General features: G+C 37.2%; 1 protein-coding gene across 14 annotated transcripts in view; it reads right to left on the reverse strand.

The window, feature by feature from the left end:
• The window catches only part of LOC134543067 (heterogeneous nuclear ribonucleoprotein Q), a 778,099-nt gene that overhangs the window by 27,471 nt on the left and 730,065 nt on the right, over positions 1 to 20,563 (reverse strand). For all 14 annotated transcript variants that reach the window (XM_063387814.1, XM_063387812.1, XM_063387810.1 and 11 more), the window contains 2 exons: positions 9,477 to 9,626; positions 7,672 to 7,939 (listed from right to left, as the gene is read on the reverse strand). In XM_063387814.1, the coding sequence (XP_063243884.1) occupies positions 7,672 to 7,939; positions 9,477 to 9,626 (418 nt within the window). The remainder of the gene's footprint in view (positions 1 to 7,671; positions 7,940 to 9,476; positions 9,627 to 20,563) is intronic.

The following is a 20,563-nucleotide window of genomic DNA, read 5'->3' on the forward strand; positions in this document are numbered from 1 at the left end:
TGATTTTATAAGTGTATGTTCCGGGAAAGTAAACCATTGTAAACATAGTACTTTCGGCGGGACCAAAATTAATCGGCGTATGACACGGGAAAATGTATGAAACGGGAACGTATCATCGAGGTTCTACTGTATTTCCAAATATATGTATGCCAAAAAACCGAAGACAAATTTTTTGGTATTTAAAAGAAGTAAAACACGGCATTAAAGAAAACTGTCAAAACCTATTTGCTTATTGGGCACTTGATGCAACTACTTCATGGAGATTACAAATACATTATACTGACTGCACCAAACAAACCAAGCCAAAAAAATTCCCATACACTACAAACGTTTATGACAACCCATTAAGTTTAAATTGTACAAGAATGAAAATATCTTCTTCCATGTAAGAGAAAGTCATGTATATCTGGATATTTGTAAACATTTCATTTCTACGTTTCAGGCTTTTTGTGACCCAGTAGACAAGATATCCCGTTAACTTTTATTACCTTTTAATATCACTCAAACTTTTATACAAAGCCAATCCAAAATTTTTAACTCATTTTAGCTTCAGTAATTCCAACACATTTTGCATTAAATGCAGTTTTATGAAAAGTATTTTATATTTAAAATGATAAAAATGTTTCAATAACCTATCAACCGGTCTCAATATCAGACAAGCACCACCCCCAAAAGCACTGCAGTCTCAAACACAAGCTGTGCACACATGCTCACACCCACCATCTATAACAAAATGCATCACTTTAAAATTAAGAATTCCACTTTTTCACAAGGATACAATGTGTTGCCAAGTAGACATACAGTATGCAATATGAGCTACAGTAAAATAGTAATGAGATTGGCAGTGAAATTAGACTGGGCATTAACAAGAGGAAAAGTAAACTTCAGTTACTCAGTGAAATTTAACATTCTGGATAACTCACTTTGATATGAATAAACAGTAAAACCTTTATACGTTACGTACACTATAATACTATGAAAAAATAGATGCCTTTTAACAATTAGAAAAAAATCATAATGGAATTAATTGGCAAAGAGAACCATAAATAATACCCAATCATGGTACCACCGAAAGCTTCAGCAACCTATCCTTTCCTGATGAAAACAAGACCTTTGGTAGGGGGACAAATTTCCGGTGACCCATGCACACAACTATAACCCTTTTGAGACCCAAAGATTCGTATATCTTGAAAAATTGTGGTAAAGGAAACAGGTTCCCCAGTCTCCCTCCCCTCACTTTACCCCATCAGATGAAAAGATACACAAGGCCAGAATGTGTTCTTTGCCAAGATAACATTTTTTATTGTCCCTCATTTCATTAGGAGGCAGAAATGATCATTTTAACAAAAAGTAGACCCATGGAAAACTAAAATGTCTTAAATTAAAAACAAACTACCATGATTCAAAGCTATCTACTATTCATGAACTGCACGTGTTCGCTACCACTTTTTCAGTCCCACATCGATTTCAAACTTAAACAATGGTGTTATTATATATACAGTAAACTCGCCAGTCCGTGGCCCGAGAATCCGAAGTTCACAGAAATCAGAGGTATTTCCGAAGTGACATGATCGTTACTGTTTTGACGTGTGTGTCACGATTCACAATGCCGCGCGGCCGCGCCTAGCTGCTGCTTCCCAATTAGTGCTGTGCTGCACTGCGCTGCCAGAGTGGCAGCTATTTAACGGTACTAGCCCAGCACTTCCAAAGTCAACGTGACTACAATCGGCGCGGCAATCTCCTCATTACTTTCTGTGTAGCAAGAATGGCACCTGTGAAACGAAAGCATGTGACGTTAACACTAAAACAAAAGGTGGAAATTTGCAAAAAGTTGGAACGTGGTATAAAGGTGGCTGTCATCAGGGACGAATATGGCATCGGCGAGACTACGGTTTATGACATTAAAAAAGTAGTGCTATGCTTAAAGTTTATGATAAACAGCGAGTCGGAAAAAAGGTTTTGATAACCGCAAAACGCTCCACACAGCTTAACTGCAGAACTTGGACGGTGCCTTGTACAAATGGTTTTCTTTAAAACGATTGGAAGGTGCTGCCTTATCAGGACCTATGTTAATAGAAAAAGGGAAAGAGTTCTACGTAAAAATGATGCTCACCGAACCATGTATATTTTCAGAAGGCTGGCTAACTAGATTCAAGGACCGGCACGGAATTAGGAAGTTGGATGTGTCTGGCAAGCAGAAGTCTGCTGATGTAGATGCTGTGAAAGAATTTTGTACCAGTTTTGCGAAGCTAGTAAGTGAAAACTCCCTAACCTCCGAGCAAGTGTACAATGCGGATGAAAGTGGTCTACTGTGGAAATGTCTGCCAAAAACAACATTAGCTAGCGGCAATGAAACTTCTGCGCCTGGATTTAAGCAAAATAAAGAACGTGTGACAGTACTCATTTGCGCAAATGCGGCAGGTACACACAGAGTAAAACTCTCAGTCATCGGAAAGTATGCAAAACCAAGGTGTTTGATAAACGTCACTCACTTGGCTGTTGATTACAGAGCTCAAAGTAATGCTTGGATGACTGCTGAAATTTTTCTTGCTTGCTTTAATAATGCTTTTGTGCCAAGTGTAAAGGAAAACTTGAGAGAGAAAGGACTGCCAGAATATAGAAAGGTCGTGTTATTGTTAGACAACTGCCGTGATCATCCACTTGCACAAGAACTCAAGAAAGGCAACATATCAGCAATGTTCTTGCCCCCAAATGTGACTAGCTTGATTCAGCCCATGGATCAGGGTGTCATTCAAAATCTGAAAATGCTATACAGACGTGATTTCATGAGGCAGTTGACAAACTATGATGGCAAAATAATTGAATTTCAAAAGAAATACAACTTAAAAGATACTATACGTAATGTGTCTTGTGTGTGGAGTTCTGTGAAAAACGAAACTCTACACAAATCTTGACGCAAACTATGACTTACAACAACAATCGAAGACGTGACGGACGACGAGGATAATGAGGAAGACTTCCTAGGGTTCGGAGGTGGAGACGTGTCAGGACACAGAGACAATACATACACGGAAATTGTACAAATGGTTGAATGTGCTGACATGGAAAATCCTGAACATACTATCCGTGACAGATCTAAATGAGTGGCTACAGGTCGACAAACACATTCCTGTTGCCATGTCAATTACAACAGAAGAGATAATAGATGCGATGAAAAACCCCAACGAACCTGAAACTAGTGGGGATGAAAGTCATGATGGTAGTGATGATACAGACGTCACTTGGAATGAGGCTGCAGCTGCATTTTCTGAGAGCAAGAAAAACTGTTTTTCAATATTGGAAGTAATGAAGTGTCATATTCTGCATTCCACATTTCTTCACAAAAGAAGACAGGTCATTAAACAGTCCGACATTCGAGAGCACATGGTGATGCAAGAAACACAGAATCAGTCTTCCACCTGCTTCAACTTCTGGGACTGTTCATGTGTGTACAAAAAGCAGTAATTAAAATAACGTGTGTGCAGTTGTGTTTATGAAACAAGAAATTCAACAATTTTTATTTTTTAAATCCAAAACTTGTGTGTGTGTGTGTGTGTGTGTGCAGTTTTTATTTAAGGGCTTTATCATAAAGGAATAATGTTTTGTGGTAAGTACAATTACCTCACGAATTTTATTATTTCTCCCGTTTTCCCCTTGCAGTCTCTTGCCGGCTACCTATCACTACTCTCTCCCGCCCCTCCCCATTCACTTCCCCTTCCCATAGAGTTCCCGCTTCAGCGCACGTCACGTTGCCACCTGCTATGTATAGCTCGCTCACAACAAAGTGCGACTTTGGGTGCCATTAATTTCGCTTAAGATGACTTCTAAATTACTTTTTACACAATTTACTACCAACTTGAACAACGGGAGTGTAAAAAATTTAACCCGGCCAGGCTGTAAATTTTCAGAAAAAAAAAAAAAAATTTCTCAGGTGCTTCCTTTACTACAGTTTTTTTTCAATCTTTTAGATTTCGCGACCCCTTTACAAGTTGAAAAATTCCGGCGACCCCCTTGTGTCACAGAAAGACACAAATTATTTAATTAAAAGACTACGTTAATGGTATTTTCTATTTTGGTACAATTATCTATTATTCGGATCTACACTCTGCAGGAAGCCGCGAGAGTTTTTAAAGTAAGTACGAGGTAAGTTGGTAAGGCTACGTGCGACTTAACTTGGACGCCAACTCCCGCGGGCCAAACTGCGTCGGCGACGGCCACGTTGCCACGCTGCATTGTCGTTGCGGCGACAGGAAGCGACCCGCGCGCGCCACCCGCCGCCGCCCGCAATGTTCTTTTGTTTCAACTCTCATCTCACCCAGTTAAGCGTAGTCACCGATGAGTACGGACGTCATTCTTTTGTTTTTCACTTGCTCGGCGCGTTTGTAAAATGGATAAGTTTCTCAAAAGATTGCAGCCTTCAACATCTGGTACGAGTGTCAATAGTGGTGGTGGTGAAACAAACAAAAAAAAAAAAAAAAAAATAGACATTACAATGACAGTTATTTGAAATACGGGTTCAAAGTCATAAATAATAAACCTCAACGTGTAATTTGCGGCGATGTTTTATCACGTGAGAGTATGAAACCGTCAAAGCTGATGTGGCATCTCACAACCAAGCATAAAAAAGAAGCTGATAAGCCGTTGGATTTCTTTGAACGAAAGTTGAAAGCTCTTAGTCAGCAGCAAAATACTATGATTCAGGTAATAAAATAGTGTTTCCTTTTTCTTTCAGCCGGCGACCACCCGAGTAAGGCTTCGCGACCCACAGATTGAAAAACACTGCTTTACTATGAATGGACTATACTGGTATTGCTGACGTACCTTTCTGTTAGCTTCCAAGTGTCTTGTTTATTACGATGTTCGGTGGTGGTGATGGTAGTAGTAGTACATGTTCATTGACCGTACCAATCTTTTAGAATTTCGTTTTTTTTAAATTTATAATTAAAATTCTTCAAAAATCCGAAGGTCATAAAACCCAGACACCCACGGATTTACGAGAGTTTACTGTGTGTATGTACACACACACACACACACCAAACCCTCGTCAACTTGAGGGGTACATACATTATTTAACATACATATCTTGCAATTGCTTTGGGGTGCTGCTACCGCATTAGTTGCTTTTTATTATTATTATTTTTATAATTTACTCAATCACTTGTAAAGCATCATTAGATTTTTCTTAAGCAATTTTTATACACCTAATTAAATTATTGATTAGTTAAAAAACAGTTATATATATTACAAGATTTTGCTCCATCACAGGATGTGCAAGTTCTGTGCTACCTAGGTGCTAGGTGACTTGTGGTGGTATTATGGTAAAATAGGGCACTCTGAAGTCATCTGAACATATAAACATGCCATCTATCAGAACATTCTCTTATTATTGGTGTTAATGAAAATTTTTTGGTGGTTAAGAATACATACAGGGTGGCCACTATATTTGTGATAAAAAAAATCAGGTTTTTTCCAGGTTTTTCCAAGATTTTCCAGGTTTTGCAATATATATACAAAATGACATGTTTTTATTTATGTAATACATGATACAAAGCACACATTTTAAAACACGGAACTGTATAGTACTAAATATAAAACAAAAATTCACAAAATGTGATACATACCCAACTAAAAAAACAGGTGGCAGTTTACTAAATATATATTTGCCACATAACTTTAACCTTTTTTGTGTTTAAAAATTTATTCGTCTATGAGAGCGGTCTTTTTTAAGGCATCACTCATTATTTTGACTTTTTTTGCCCTAAGTTCCCTGAGGTTCTTTTTTTTTTTGAACCAAATATATTTGGTATATTTTGTGCGTATTAAACAGGGCACAACACTGGCCGGCTGGTGGTTGTTTTCATTCAAAACGTGGCTAAAGAACTTGCATGGATCAGGCTGAAAACATCAGGCTATACGTATAAGTTATAAGGAATCTTATTAGTGTCATGAATTGAGAAACGTTTTTCGAGTAGATACACACATCGACCTACCGGATGCTCGCCCGCGTCTTGTTTTAACTGTCGCAGCGATGTTTATTTTGACAGCTCAAGCAATTATCTTTTCCCGTGAGTTGATAGAAAAAGGTCGCTTCACACAGCATAAAAAAAGGAGCTACGCCACTTATTCCCCACGCAGGAAACACACTGGCTGCTGTCTGTCATCCCCCGCATTTCCCCCTTCCTTTCTTCTAACATTCCACGTCTCGCCTCTCGCGCGAGCAATAACGAAGCGATGTAGCAGTTGCACCACGCATTGGGTCGTGTTTATGCTTTGCTGGTGACCGCAGGAGGTCCAACATGCTTTTATTCTGTATATATGATCTTTCATTGCATTTTTTTTAAATATTTTTTTCTGTTTTCCACATTTTGGTCAAAATTTCCAATTTTTTACGGTTCCCGAGAATGTACTCGTAAAATCACTGCTTCGTTAAATCCGGTGTTCGTGAAATCGGGGTTCTGGTGTACATAATAATTATATGTTTAGTATTATTATTTTACAAATTTTAAGTGAACATAGCATTACCGACGTTAAAGGTAAGTTAATGCGGAAGGTTTATCGGCCGACCTCAACACGCTGTGAATATTCATAAAAAAACGTGCAGTGTCGTTAGTTACTGGACTTATTTGACAGTTTATTGATAAGCGATGGATTACAAGACGTCGTAGTTTATAACACCGCTAAACCGTTGGAAGCTACTAGTATAAATTAAAGTACTAATAAAACTTTGTTACAGGAAGCGTGGGCTTCATCCTGAGCAGGTTGAGTGGAAACAAAATTCTGTAACTTGCAGGATTCTTGATTGGTTATTTATAACTCTATTGTAATTCTTAGATTTGGCATGGCTTGTAAATGCTCCCCTACCCATCGTATCGATCTTGAAACTTTTATTGCATATCTTGCATCTCGCACAAGTTCTGTCTTTCGCATCCTCAGTAGCCCATGAAACCTCAAGACTCATAACGACAGGATTACCTAGTAGACATTGCCGCAATAGCTTCCTAACAAACTGCACAGTGTAAGACTAAAACCGCTCGAAGACTTGTACTGAACAGAACAAATTAGAACAACAACCCGTGTTGCACGCCGTAGTGCGGTTCATATTCCCCCCCCCCCTCCGCCACCTAGTCACGTATTGCGTCTATGAGGAAAGAAGAAACATGACACACCTGGGAACACTACAGTCGCTGCCAACATGACACTGTACAGATTTGCCGCGTGATTATCAGACGCCGCGATGTACGTCTTATATAAGTTGTGCGCATTTACACCGCAGCATTTGCCCAGGAAAGAAATAAAATTCCAGACAGTTTCCCGGTTTTACCCGGGCCCTTTCAAATTACCGACATATTCCCGGTTTTACCCGGGCCCTTTCAAATTCCCGACATATTCCCGGTTTTTCCCGTTTTCCCGGTTTGGTGGCCACCCTGTACATAAAAGAATTTTAAGAACTGGAATCAAACCGAGAAACAGTAGAATTGACATCACTAGTGTAAATGTGTACAAACAAAAGGCTTCTGGAAAATGTTATTCATCCACACATATGGCACAATGTCACTGCTGATGCCTCAGCTTTAGACCAACTGATAATACAGATCACATCACGTCAAAAAGCACAAATCAGATGCAAGTGCACAGACACACACTATAGTTAAAGCATGATGGGCAGCTCACCATAATCGCCACGACCCATTGGTCCCCTCATTGTGCTGGCTGGTGCTCCCCTCGGGCCTGGAGTTCCTGGGCCCCTCATTGGCATCGGAGACGGCATCATGCTGGGGTGCTGTGGAGACACACCTCCTCGCACTTGCATCATCTGCAGCATCCGCCTCTCTCGTGCTCGCAGGATCTCTTCTTTCTTCTTCTTGTCAGACGGGGGTTTGGCAAGGGACACTTCGATGGGCGATCCACCCATTTCTTTGCCATTCAACGCATTCATTGCCTAATAAAACCATACAAGCTAATATGAGTGCATGTGTGTGTAACCGAGACAAATGGAAGGGATACCATTTCCCCATTACTGGAAAATATAATTATACCGAGTGGTCTAGCAAACATGACTTTAGGTATAACCTAGTTAACGTCTAGAATATGGTTGTAAAGGAAAGTTTCATGGAAGGGGATGGTAAAGGTAAGGGTCAATTGAAATTAAGTTTTAATGCACGAAAATGTATTGAAATTATGTCAGTCACTAAAAATTACCTATATTAAAAATGTGTTTGGGTGAAATTGTGGTAATGCACAAAAATATATTTGATGTGAGTTGAGATTTTTAAGCTAAAAATATGAATGTTTATTTATTGCTTGGTCCAGAAAGCAAAGCTTCATTGATAAAAACAAGGAGAGTCCTCAAAGTGTGAACTGGAGTGTTACATCCAAAACAATTTTGCAATAGAAAATATTATTTGTAGGGCTGAAATTACAAATAAAAAGCATAACAAATAACCCAAAACTTCTAAAACATTGGCCACATAAATCTATTGAAACAATTTAATATTACTCTTGGTCTCATAAATTCCCCAACCCATTCTTTAAAAAGATGATGCTATCTCCTACTGTGGTTCCATAACACTAGAAAAATTGGGAAATGAAATCCAATTTTTAAATATATTTTTTAACTGCCACGTAACTAATTAATGTATTGTCTATTTTCATATCATTCTTGCTTTAAAACAATTATTGTTTATGTTAACTTATACTATAAATACTAAACTTGCAATCCTGTGTTTGCTGTAATGAAAGCATATAAAACACTTACTTGTCTATGCTGCATCAATTCAGAGACAATGGCCAACTTGAAACAGGATAAAAATTTTCAGTGGCAAAAACATTGTTTATAGGTGAAGCTTTCTTCACAATTTACTAATGGTATTGAGAAAACAGCTGTCTTATGTAAATTGTACTTTACACACACTTCCTATAGTTACAAACATTATGTATTGCTTCCTGTGGTGGATACAAGTGTACAGCAGTGACAGCAAGAATCATGCAGTTTGGTCTGATATCAATTTTTAATAACAGCAGCAGAAAGTTTCAAGTGGTTACAGTAACAATTATGTGTACATGCCTACCTCATCATTATTACATAAACAGACCTCAAGCTAACTGCATTCTTAGGTATTACACTCACCCCTAATATGACTTGCAGTTTATTTAATGTTTCTTTCATTATCAGCGGATGAATTAATCCTGAAGTATTCTGAACTTGCTTTCTTCCAGCCGAACAGCACTAACACATGTAATGCGGACACTGTCTGTCCCCTAGTAGTTCAGCTACAAATTAAAAAATCATTTTGGGTATGACTTTTTTATAAAGATAAAAGGGGCTGCAACTTGATTTTGTTAAGGCGTTGTAATCTCATAAAAAAATTCAAAAAATTGTAACAACCTAGCTAACAAATTTTTTATAGATAAGGCTTATAATTTATTTAATATAATGCCATTTAAAAAACAAAAAACATTTATGCCACTATACTCACCTTTATGGCATTGTCCCTATCTTCAAAGTGAATAAAGGCATAGTCTTTTATCTTCTTCACCCTTTCCACTTTGCCATATGTCTCAAATGATTCCTTTAGTTTGTCTTCAGAGCAGTCTTGAGTCAAATTTCGCACGTACAGGACTTTCACCTGAATAAAAAATTTCAAAAAATGGCTTTCTCACTTTGAAATGAAAAAATGTTAAAATGTGTCCAACATGACAGTACTGTATTGGCAAAAACAAAGCATAGAATCATACAGTGAACCTTTCATTTGAACGTATTTCTGTACTATAATTTGAAAACTGTTGATATGGACATACAGAAAACAACATTGCCAAAAGAAAACCACAAATGTGCTGGATTGTAAAGAATCAATATTTTTAGGACTGTGTCAAATCAAATTAGTATACAAAATTTTAAGCAATGAAAAAATAAAATATATGATGTGGAAATCCAAACTAACGGACTATACATAAACATATGGAGTAAAATAAACAATGATCAACAATTTTGAAGCAATGAATTACACACTGATGGTTAGGAAACCAATAAGTTGTATCTTCTACAGATACCCAAGTTATTTTTTTTAAATACCAAAGCACAAAATTTTAAACAACCAATAAGTTGTATCTTCTACAGATACCCAAGTTATTTTTTTTTAAATACCAAAGCACAAAATTTTAAACCTCTATACCAAACTTTGCTAACAGTTCTTTAAAAGGTTCCTTACTATATAATGCGTTTGAAAAATTGTTAACGCACAAATGAGATCACCTCTTTTTGACAACCATATTAATTTCACACTTAATTTTTTTGGATCAGGGAGAAAGAAGTGAAATACACCGCAGTAAAAATTTTATGAGATAATTAAGGAAAAAGGATTAAACACCCATTATTACTTCTTACCTAATGAAAGAAAAGATTTTTATTACACTACAGCAGGCCTGCCATTTTAATGGACTAAATAAATCCTTTTTCACAGATACTTGAAAAGTAAAACTGATATGTAGGGAAACAGCGAAGTTCGTAGATGTTTACAATGGTTGGGTCGATATACTCCCATTTAAATTACAATCCTGCACATATTTACATTTTACTCCTCTGGTAAATAACATGGAGCCGTCAGACAGTAAACAACTCCCATTACGTATGGTACTATGACAAACTCCATTATGTATGGGCGCCATGACACAAGCCTTTAATCAACAGGCCAAAATCATTAACCCTAAAGCACCATTTCATGCTAGTACTTAAGTATAGCAATACCTATGGCCGAGAGGGAAAGGTTTTTGGTACGTTGAAACATTATAAGTGTCATGACCCTACTCTGATTTTCAAATGTTTGCAGTTTCAGTTTTAATGCTATGTTCTACTTCTTGCCAACTTTTAAAATTCCCAATCCAGTACAAAAATTTAAATGGCCGAACACTGCAATTCTGTTACTCTATGATTAAAACTGATAAATTACTAACTATTGTACATTTTATACTATCTAACCAAAGTCAAAATATTTTCTGTGTTTGTGTGTGTATATATACATACACACACACAAACACATATATCATCCTGAAGAGTCTGGTTTGTAAAATTACACACACCTAATAGTACTTTCCACAATCTTGCATCCACCATCTGCTGCACTCAATTCATCTAATCATATCTATGTGTATAATAAAATATAAAAACTTATTTACAATAATTATGTACTACTTTTTCTGAAGGGAAATGCTTGAGTGATGCTGCATGAGTTTTATCAGCAGGTTAAGTTGGACAGTAAAATGTGTGATCATTCACTTCTAATAACGGCACTATCCACATTTTCTTAAATAATTCTGAAATTGTATTATTCGCCACTTTATATAACTTTTTTTGTAGTTTTGCTGTGATTTCTAATGTTTTTACCCGCCTTATGCAATGTTTCTATAAGATCATATTGAAAAATTCTTTCTTGAATGGCAGATGATATTTTCATTACTTTTTTCCTTGCATATTTTGCTGTTCTCACTTTTCTTTATGGGTGATTCCCATATACTTGGTAGACTGTTATTAAATGTGTGCAACACTACATCCATGCTTGATTCCTCTTCATCACTGTCAGTTGAGCTTTCCTCTTCACTGTACTCTTCCTCCCATGTAGTACTTGCACTTGCTATTGATGAGATTTGTTTCAGACATGAATCAAATACCTTCTGTCCAGTTGTGACGTGTGTGTCACGTCACATTTGGTGGCGGTTATTTTTGTGTACTGGCGCAGTGTTATTTACCGTTAGCCATGTGGCGGCGCGAGCCGTACCCTCAGATTTGCTGTTTTGGCCGGTGTGGATCTAGGAGCGCGGGCACGTTTCAGATTGTAAGGATCTAGAGCAGCTCGTGCTTTTGTGAGGCTCTGATCGGCAATTTTCGGTACTCGGTGTTTGCGTTTGTCATGTGTTTTCCTTTTGGTGGGTTGAGGTTGGTACCTGTGGCGCGCTGAGTTGTTGACGAGTTTTCTCTGGGGAGGGTCTGTCTGCTACGAGCCATGGCCTGAGTGGGTTACCTTTTTACTGCCGATGGAGTGGCTGCAGGAATTAAATTCATGGCTGTAACTTAGTGTGGAAGTTCGGTAAACCTTGGTGGAATATAAGAACTTAAGTTACGGCAGGTTTTGCTCCGTCGGTTATACCATGTTCGAGTGCAGCAGTGTTGTACGCAGTTATTACCAATGAGGAGAAAAATTTTATTTTTAGTATATTGAGAATTTTAAAATTTTGTAGAGTGAGCCTAGTCGCTAATGTCGTGGATGTCAAATGGTGCCGTGCGTGCTGCTGATCCTCCTTCAGCCCGGTTAAGGCTTGTCTGCGAGGAAGTGTAAATGCTTGATTTTGAGGCTTCTTGATTGGATATCTCCGGAAGCAGATGGCAACGGATAAACTGTAAGTTTTGAAATTTAGTCTTCGTCTAGATTACGTCAGACGGACCTTCTGTGGACCTTCGCTGGGTAGACCTTGTGGCCTACGCTACGCCGGTATTTTTCACCTTCGAGATAACGTTTGAATATAACTGTATTTTTTTGAAGCAAATTTTTTTTATTAGACACAGCCGCAAGTAACTACGTCGTCAAGTCTGGAATTGAGTCGTTACCTATTTGGGAGGGAAATTGTTAATATTTTGTACCCTTTGTGCGAGTTATGCGCACTGGGTAAATTTTTTTTTAATGAGATGTTATTGTAATTTTTTGTTGCAATTTTTATTACATTATAAATTTTTATGTAGCTATTTATCAAGTTAATTTCTAAAGGTGTGTAGTCAGGTGCTCGATAGGGTATTTTGTGAGGCAGAAAATTGGCTGTGAACTATTATAATCATTTATCGTATATACATATTTTTTTCTTTACTGCCTGATCATGAACTTTCGAATTGGACTGGAAAAGTTTGAGGCAACAAGTAATTATTTTGCCAAAAAACATTGAATGAGTAGATTGACTGAACCAAGCACCTAATTTATTTTGTGAAAGGTGTTAATATTTTACATTTATATATATATATATATATATATATATATATATATATATATATATATATATATATATATATATATACACACACACACACACACACACACACACAGTAGAATCTCGTTATAAAGTACATCAATAAAGCCTCAATTTTTATACTTAGTAATGAAAGTACTTTATTCTGAAAGTTACCTTTAAAATGTAGTATTTTTGAATTTTTAAAAATAAAGTAGTAGGGGATCAAATGCTACATTAGCTTGGAAGCAAATATATTTGTAAAACAACAAGAATTAAAAAAAAAAAAAATAAAAAAAATACTGAACTTAATACAGTAGCCTAAATTCTAGGCCTCCATATACAAAATTTATATCTGTCGAACACAAAATGACAAATGGGTTAATCTATTTTGCAGATATTTATATTTATTGGGATAGAATTCCCTCGTCATCTCTTAGGCGAAGTCTCTTGCGACCAGCAGATAAAGATGACTGTTCGTACAGTTTAATAATTTTTTGCGATCTTTTATTATTGTTGACAGTGTAGTGGGCACCAAACCAAACGACCGTGCCACATCTGCATTTTTTCCGCCTTTGTCAACTTCTTTTAAAATTTCCACATTTTTCTTTTAAAGTAAACTGCTTGCGTTTCTTTTTATCTTTTTGGCCATCCATCCTGATTAAAATATTCAATCAACAATATTGTTTGCCTCGCGCCACGTCAAACGTAAACAAACCTCGCATCCATAGATAACAATAGCACCACACTAGTAGCACGCGCTGGGAGCATGGCTGTGCCAGGCGACATTCCTATCTTCATGGCAACACAAAGCATGTCGGCCATGTTGTGACACCAAACAATTCAAAACTTAACCTGCAAATATTAAAATTGGATATATATTAAAAAATAATTTTTATTTAACGTTTGTATCTGCGTTAATAAAAACTTTTAGAACGTGCTCTACAAATAACCAAAAGCTGCGCAGCTAAAAACAATTGTCTTGAAGAGGGGCGAGACAGCAATCGATTGTTTAGATCGTCTCGTGCACTAAAGTGTGTGATCCATGGAGGAAGAATGGCGCGTTATACTGTACTATGATTCTATGAATCGTTGAGACAGTGTTTGTTTACGTTTTATACTTGTTAACGATTCTTGAAAGCGATAAAAATTAATCATAATGTAGGTACATTTATATAAAAGAACCACGCCGCAAACACAGTAACAATTATGTAAAATTTTCCTGATAACTGCAAAAGAATGGTCGTTGTAATGAAAGGTAGGATATGTATTTAACGTTAAAGTGAAATATTTTTACATTGTTTTCATTGGTGTTTTGAGCGGGAATTTAAAATCATACGTTGAACTGAAAGATACGTTATTCTGAAGTACGTTGTAACGGAATTTCACTGTGTGTGTGTGTGTGTGTGTGTGTGTATATATATATATATATATATATATATATATATATATATATATATATATATATATATATATATATAAGGTTGCAGTTTTAAGTGATATTGTTTTTTTGAAGTAATATTGTACACCAATCCCTCACTTAGCACGACTAATTTGTTCATAAAAATGTTCGTGTTAATCGAAATCGCGTATTCTGAAGCATTACTCCCCATAAATATAAGGCTAAATTATTTAATGTGTTCCAAGATGTTTAGGGAAGTAATCTTTACATAATATAAATGCGTAGAATAATACTTGAAAATGCATATGTCATATCATTTATCTTTTTAAGCCTACCACCGAATACGTTAGATAAAGAAAACATGGCACAGTGTAACGGGAGATAAGTGGTAACATATTTACCGTCAGTCAGCAGGTTGGCTTGCCCGCCTAGGCGTGACCTTCAACACGCGCGCGCGTCTGTCTGCCTGCTGTTGCAAGCAGCTGGATCCTTTGTTATTACGTTTAAAACTTAACAAAATTAAAAAACTTTTATGAAATTAAGAACCGGTTTTATATAACTTTAAAACACACAGCCATATGTAAACATTTAATTTGTTATGCACACCTCTTATAAAAGCGGCTATGTAAACAAATCAGTTAACAGATAAACAGATTTAGATTTTCCCTAGAGCACAAACATAACATTGAAATACGGGTACACTCCCTATTTAACGCGGTTGTCGGGGGACATAACTTTTACCCGCGTTGTTGAATAACCGCAATGTTTCGATGTGACCAAGGTCAAAAGGCATAAAACACCGCCTGTGTTCTAATAGGTCGGCAAGCACGCACAGTATAGACGGCCCGCCTTTGTGCGGACTTTGCATCCGCAGTTTCCACTAAACACGGGTGAAAAAATAAAAATAATAAATTTTAAAGATAAATATTAAATGTTGAATTGTTTTTATTTTTCCGCGTGCCGCGCACAGTTTGTCGCACGGCCTACGAGCGCGCCACACGCCGCCATACACATGTGCGGCACACAAGCTGCTGCCGCCAGTCTCGTGGTGTTAGCCACAGTATCTGCTTCGTCAGTGTCCGTAACAAAGTAAGTGCAGTGTGTGCGGTTACACACGATTCTGTGGTCAAAGTCTTCTAAAAAGAAAGGCCGTAGTGATACTTCAAACCGAATATGAATCGCAAAGTACCGAGTTTGATTGACAAAATAAAAATTCTAGATTTACTTACAGATAGCTTGTCTTTTGTAGAAGCAGGCCGCAGATACAGGAAAAAAACGATTCTAGCATTCGTACAATAAAAAATAAAGAATCGTCTATCGTGTCAAGTGGTTAAACTTTATTATACATGCTTACAGTAAATTATAAATGGTCACATGTGGGAAACAAAAATTGCGCCAATTTAATTTTAGCGCAATCAGTGACGCCGTATTAAAAACCGTGTTAAACTTTGTCTTTACTTATTTCACCAAACGCTGTGTCGAGTTGCTGAGTGTGTGTGGCTCGGATCGGCAAGTGTTATATTCTCCAGCCTCTGTTTAAAGGTCGGGAGACCGCTACACATAAACATGCTACACATAAACATTTCCGGGACTTGTTTACTACCTCACGGCAAAAGTGGTACAGTATGGTTCACGTAAATATTGGACCACTGGGAATTCCTGGGCAAAGATTAAAAATACGCTAGCCGATTTACTTTACTATTTAATGTTAAAACATTATACCAAAGTAAAAAGATGAACTTGTATAATACAATGAATTACCCAATAATATTACGTCTGTAGGTTTAAGTTGTAACAAAACATTTATATACAGATGTCCAGTAAAGTACCAATTAAGATTATGGAGTGGAATTTTAAACACCGGACTACCTGATTTTGCCTTGTACGCAGCGACGCTGCTCAGTCAAGTGACTCATGCTCTGCCTGTGTGCTGCGTGAACACATTCCCTCCCCCACTCCCCCTGGTGTTTCTGCCCGCTCTAATCTCTACCTCTCTCCATGTTCTCGGCTCGCCTCTCCCTACCCAGCGCTTGCCGACAACCAAGCCTATCCAACATCAATCCCCAGCCGAGTCACGCTGGATAATGTCGCTGGACGGTGGGCTTTATCAGGTCCCCGTTCCGATGCTTCATTTGTGAGATAAAGCGACGTTAAGAACTAGTGTTTCAGAAAATATCACTGGGCTGGATTGGACCATAATTTGAAAACCCTACAAGATAGAGGAATAATGTACGGAGATATCTTGTTTAGAATTTTACTGCGGACATTTTCTACGCCTAGGCTTTTTTCTGCCCGATGCTTAGTTTGTTAGTTACAACGCAAAATTATCCTAATCGGCTGTCAACCATTTATTCCATGATTATTATTCATTTCTGACTGGGGGACATGGTTTGACCCGCGATATACCCGATTCTGCGATCAATCGGGGCGCGATATACCGGGAGTTTACTGTATGTACAATATGTACATATACAAAACATAAAGTTAGTTAAATATTTTCTGGGGTGAAATTAACACTATCATCTTGCTTTTTTTTAAAAAAACGTGTCCAATTTCATCTGCTTTGGTTTCTGTACGGTACGGCCTGGTCTGCAGCCGGGCATCAACGGTAGGGCCTGGTCTGCGGCCGGGCATCAACAGTACGGCCCGGTGTTTGTTTATCTGCGTGCGCATCTCTTTCCCCTCGCATTCCAAACCACTCTTCCCCCCTCGAATTCCATACCTGACGTCGCGTCGTTTCCGAGATTTTTTTTAGCCTGTGGCGATTTCGTGCTAACTGAAATTTACAGACGTGCTATTCGAGACTAGGGCAGTAAAATTTACATTGTGCTAACTGAATTCGCATTAATTGAAGACGTGCTATGCGAGGGATTGGTGTATTTTATATTTATTGTGGTGGTTTTTGAGGTTAACCAAGTCAGAACAGCATCTAGTTCATGTGCGACACCCGTGGTGCACCGGAGGGGGGGGGGGGGGGTATAGGTATACTTGTTATTTTATTGTGTTATGTACTTCTAGTCAAGAGGGGCGAAGCCTGATATACCCTGTTGTTAATTGTTGAATTTAATATACTTATATATTGTTTGGCATGTTCTGTTTATATTTGTTTTATGGTCATATAAAGAACCAAATAATACATAACTAACTCACTATTTCGCTGTCAATTCTTTGTATCCTGCCTTCCGCAAATTTTTGGTCTAAGGGGGGTACACAGTCTGCAGGTGTGGTTGTTTCTGTATCATCCACCGAAGAACATTTCTCAACTGTTTTCTGCTGATTTTGTGACCCTGAATATTAAACGGATTACAGCACTGTGTATTTATGTAATTCTTTTCTATTGTTGCAAAGTATTTATCAATACAGCTAAACTTAAGAAATTCACACCAAATGTATAGATAGCACTGTTGTCAATGACAAAGATGCACTAAGACTGACCTTGCTTTGTGAGACTGACGTGATTATTTAAACTTGTCTGAACTTGTTCTAAGAACATTGGGTGCAAAAGTGGCTCAATTCCACTGCATCCCTAGTCAGTATTTGAGATGTAGCTAATGTTCTCATATCCATCCCAAAATGAAACTTATGTCACTTATAGCCAATAATGCACTTCATAACATATAATTTTTTCACATTTTTCAAGAATACACTTTTCAAAATTTGCAAGGTCACAAGTTACATAAACATGACCTTGAAACAAATTTCTTTTAAAATTCGTAAAACTTATTTTTATCTCAAAGTATACTTTTCTAGCTTTCTATTGAGCCCTACATCAAGGTTCTCACTCAACTACAAAGGAAGTTACAAATATTTTTATTGGACCTTGTGCAGCAAGTCCCATTTCTGTTTGAATTTTGTGAAATGCAGACGTTGCTGATGCAATGTGCTTATAGTAACCTACAATACCACGGGCCTTTTTCATGAGACTTTTTAGCATCTCCAAGAGCAAGCTGCAAATTATGAGCAAAACACTGCAAATGTGTCACAGGTGCTTTGCAAAGACTAGACCCCAGCTTGATGTTTCTTGCATTCAGTAATAATAAACAAAGGAATTCTAGCACTGATGTTATTTAAGACGTTCCACTCATTCAAAATATCAGTAATTTTGTCACCTATTGCTAATGGTGTGTGGCTCTAAGGAAAACTAACACATCCAAGACAGTATTTTAAAAGAGTGAAGTTACTGATGAAATGACAAGTCAATGCCAAGAAAGCATCGTCACTACGTGATGTCCACAGGTCACAAGTAAATGACATTGACTCAACTTTGGCAATTACTTGAGAAAGTTACTCAGAGATTTTCGATTTTACAGAAGTAACAAATTTGGAATTTCGTTTCTATAGAATGTGGTTCGGGAAGGTACTTTGTACAATGGTTGAGATGACTGCATGAGTTTCTGGAAATGTCTATTTTCTACTACACTGTACGGCAGCATAGAATCGGCCAACTACTCAGCAATGTTCTTTGTAATGAGTTTTGCTTTTGGATTATGAGAAGGCCACTGGAAGGTATCTTCAATGGGAAGCCTTCATTTCACAGACGAGAGAGCCACACCCAAAGTTCATGCTCGGTTTTTTTTCCATACCACAACAGGTGTATTTATTTGGGATGTAGCTTACTCATACGTCATACGCCGTTCTATCTCATTGTATAAACCTGTGTGGCATTAAATTTTGCTGTCGATTAGGATAGGTTAGCTACATAATAAATACTTTAAAACATTGTGGATGGTTGGTTATATTATGTAAGTATAGCTACATTAAAAATACTCAGGGTGACTACTCCAACCCTAGAATAAAATTCCTGGGTATTTCCAGGTTTTCCAGAAATTTATTTTCATTTTTCCAGAATATTTAACTCATTTTCTATACTAAGTCTATGCGTTCTTTGTAATACGAAATTATACTTAAAATTTAAATTTACTTCCAAGCCTGCCTACGTAAACATATCCTAACAAAATGCTGAATTACGTTACTTTCCGCGCAAATGCACATTGCAGATACAATGATATTGGTACATTAGATGAAGTGTTGCCAACTATTGACAAGATAAAAGTTTACACCTAAAAAAGTATTAGCTGTTATAAAACCAACAATTAGTTAAAAGATATACCGTATGAAAATTTAATAAACTGAATCCATAAATTATCCAATGAATAAAATATTAAACTTCATTTTTTTTTTTTTAAGAAAATTGGAATTACGCATGGTAAACAATCTTAATTCTGCTGTGCTCTGGCGTCAGGTTCTGAAAACATTTCTCTAAGTGTCACAGTCACACACGTAAACATGAATGGCGTCAGGATTGCCAATCACACTTTCGTCTGTGGATGCTGACTCTCCCATGTCGTCTCTTATTCTAAAAATAAATATTTATTACACAATCCATTGCTATTAAATATAATATATTATATTCAATATCGATATCAATTGCAAATGTACATAATCAACGACTTTAACGTTAGACGATAATTACAATATGGAAGAATAGCGAATCTCCCAAGGGGTGAATAAATTCCTGGGTATTTCCCGTATTTTTCCAGAGGCAAAATTATCCTGGGTAATTCCAGGTTTTCCCGAATTTCCCGACCAATTGTCACCCTGATACTGTAAAATCATTTAATGTTTGCTTAGCAAATAACTTTTTAATATGTAGCTATCCAGCGCTAGGAAACTGTTTAAATGATTTTACAGTATCTTTAATGTAGCTATCCTAACCAAATCAACCGTCCACAATGTTTCAAAGTATTTATAATGTAGCTAACCTAACCTAATTGACCATTAGTTATCATGAGTTGTCCAAAATAAACATTCACGGACACACAGCAAACGAAAAATATTGCGGCGTACAAATAAATACAGTTGCTTTGTTTATGGTCTTTCCTTTTATCAACACCGCCATATTAATTACAATGAACAAAAAAAAGAAACCGAAGATGCACGATCGGGGGTTTCTCGTGTCTGTGAAAAGAAGGCTTTCCATCTTCAATCCGTTGTTGTTTTGATGGACCTGGTTGTGAAGAATTTGCCATAACGGGCCGTGAACTTAACAATTCTTGCAGTGTCTCATATTCCAACTTTACAGTTGGATGTTGAGTCAAGTGCCTCATGAGACCCGATGTGCTGCCGTAGCTTTTGTCCAGAGTTTTATTGCATGTCTTGCATTTAGCACCAAGT

Source organism: Bacillus rossius (assembly GCF_032445375.1).
Source record: "Bacillus rossius redtenbacheri isolate Brsri chromosome 9 unlocalized genomic scaffold, Brsri_v3 Brsri_v3_scf9_2, whole genome shotgun sequence".
Lineage (NCBI taxonomy): Eukaryota > Metazoa > Arthropoda > Insecta > Phasmatodea > Bacillidae > Bacillus > Bacillus rossius.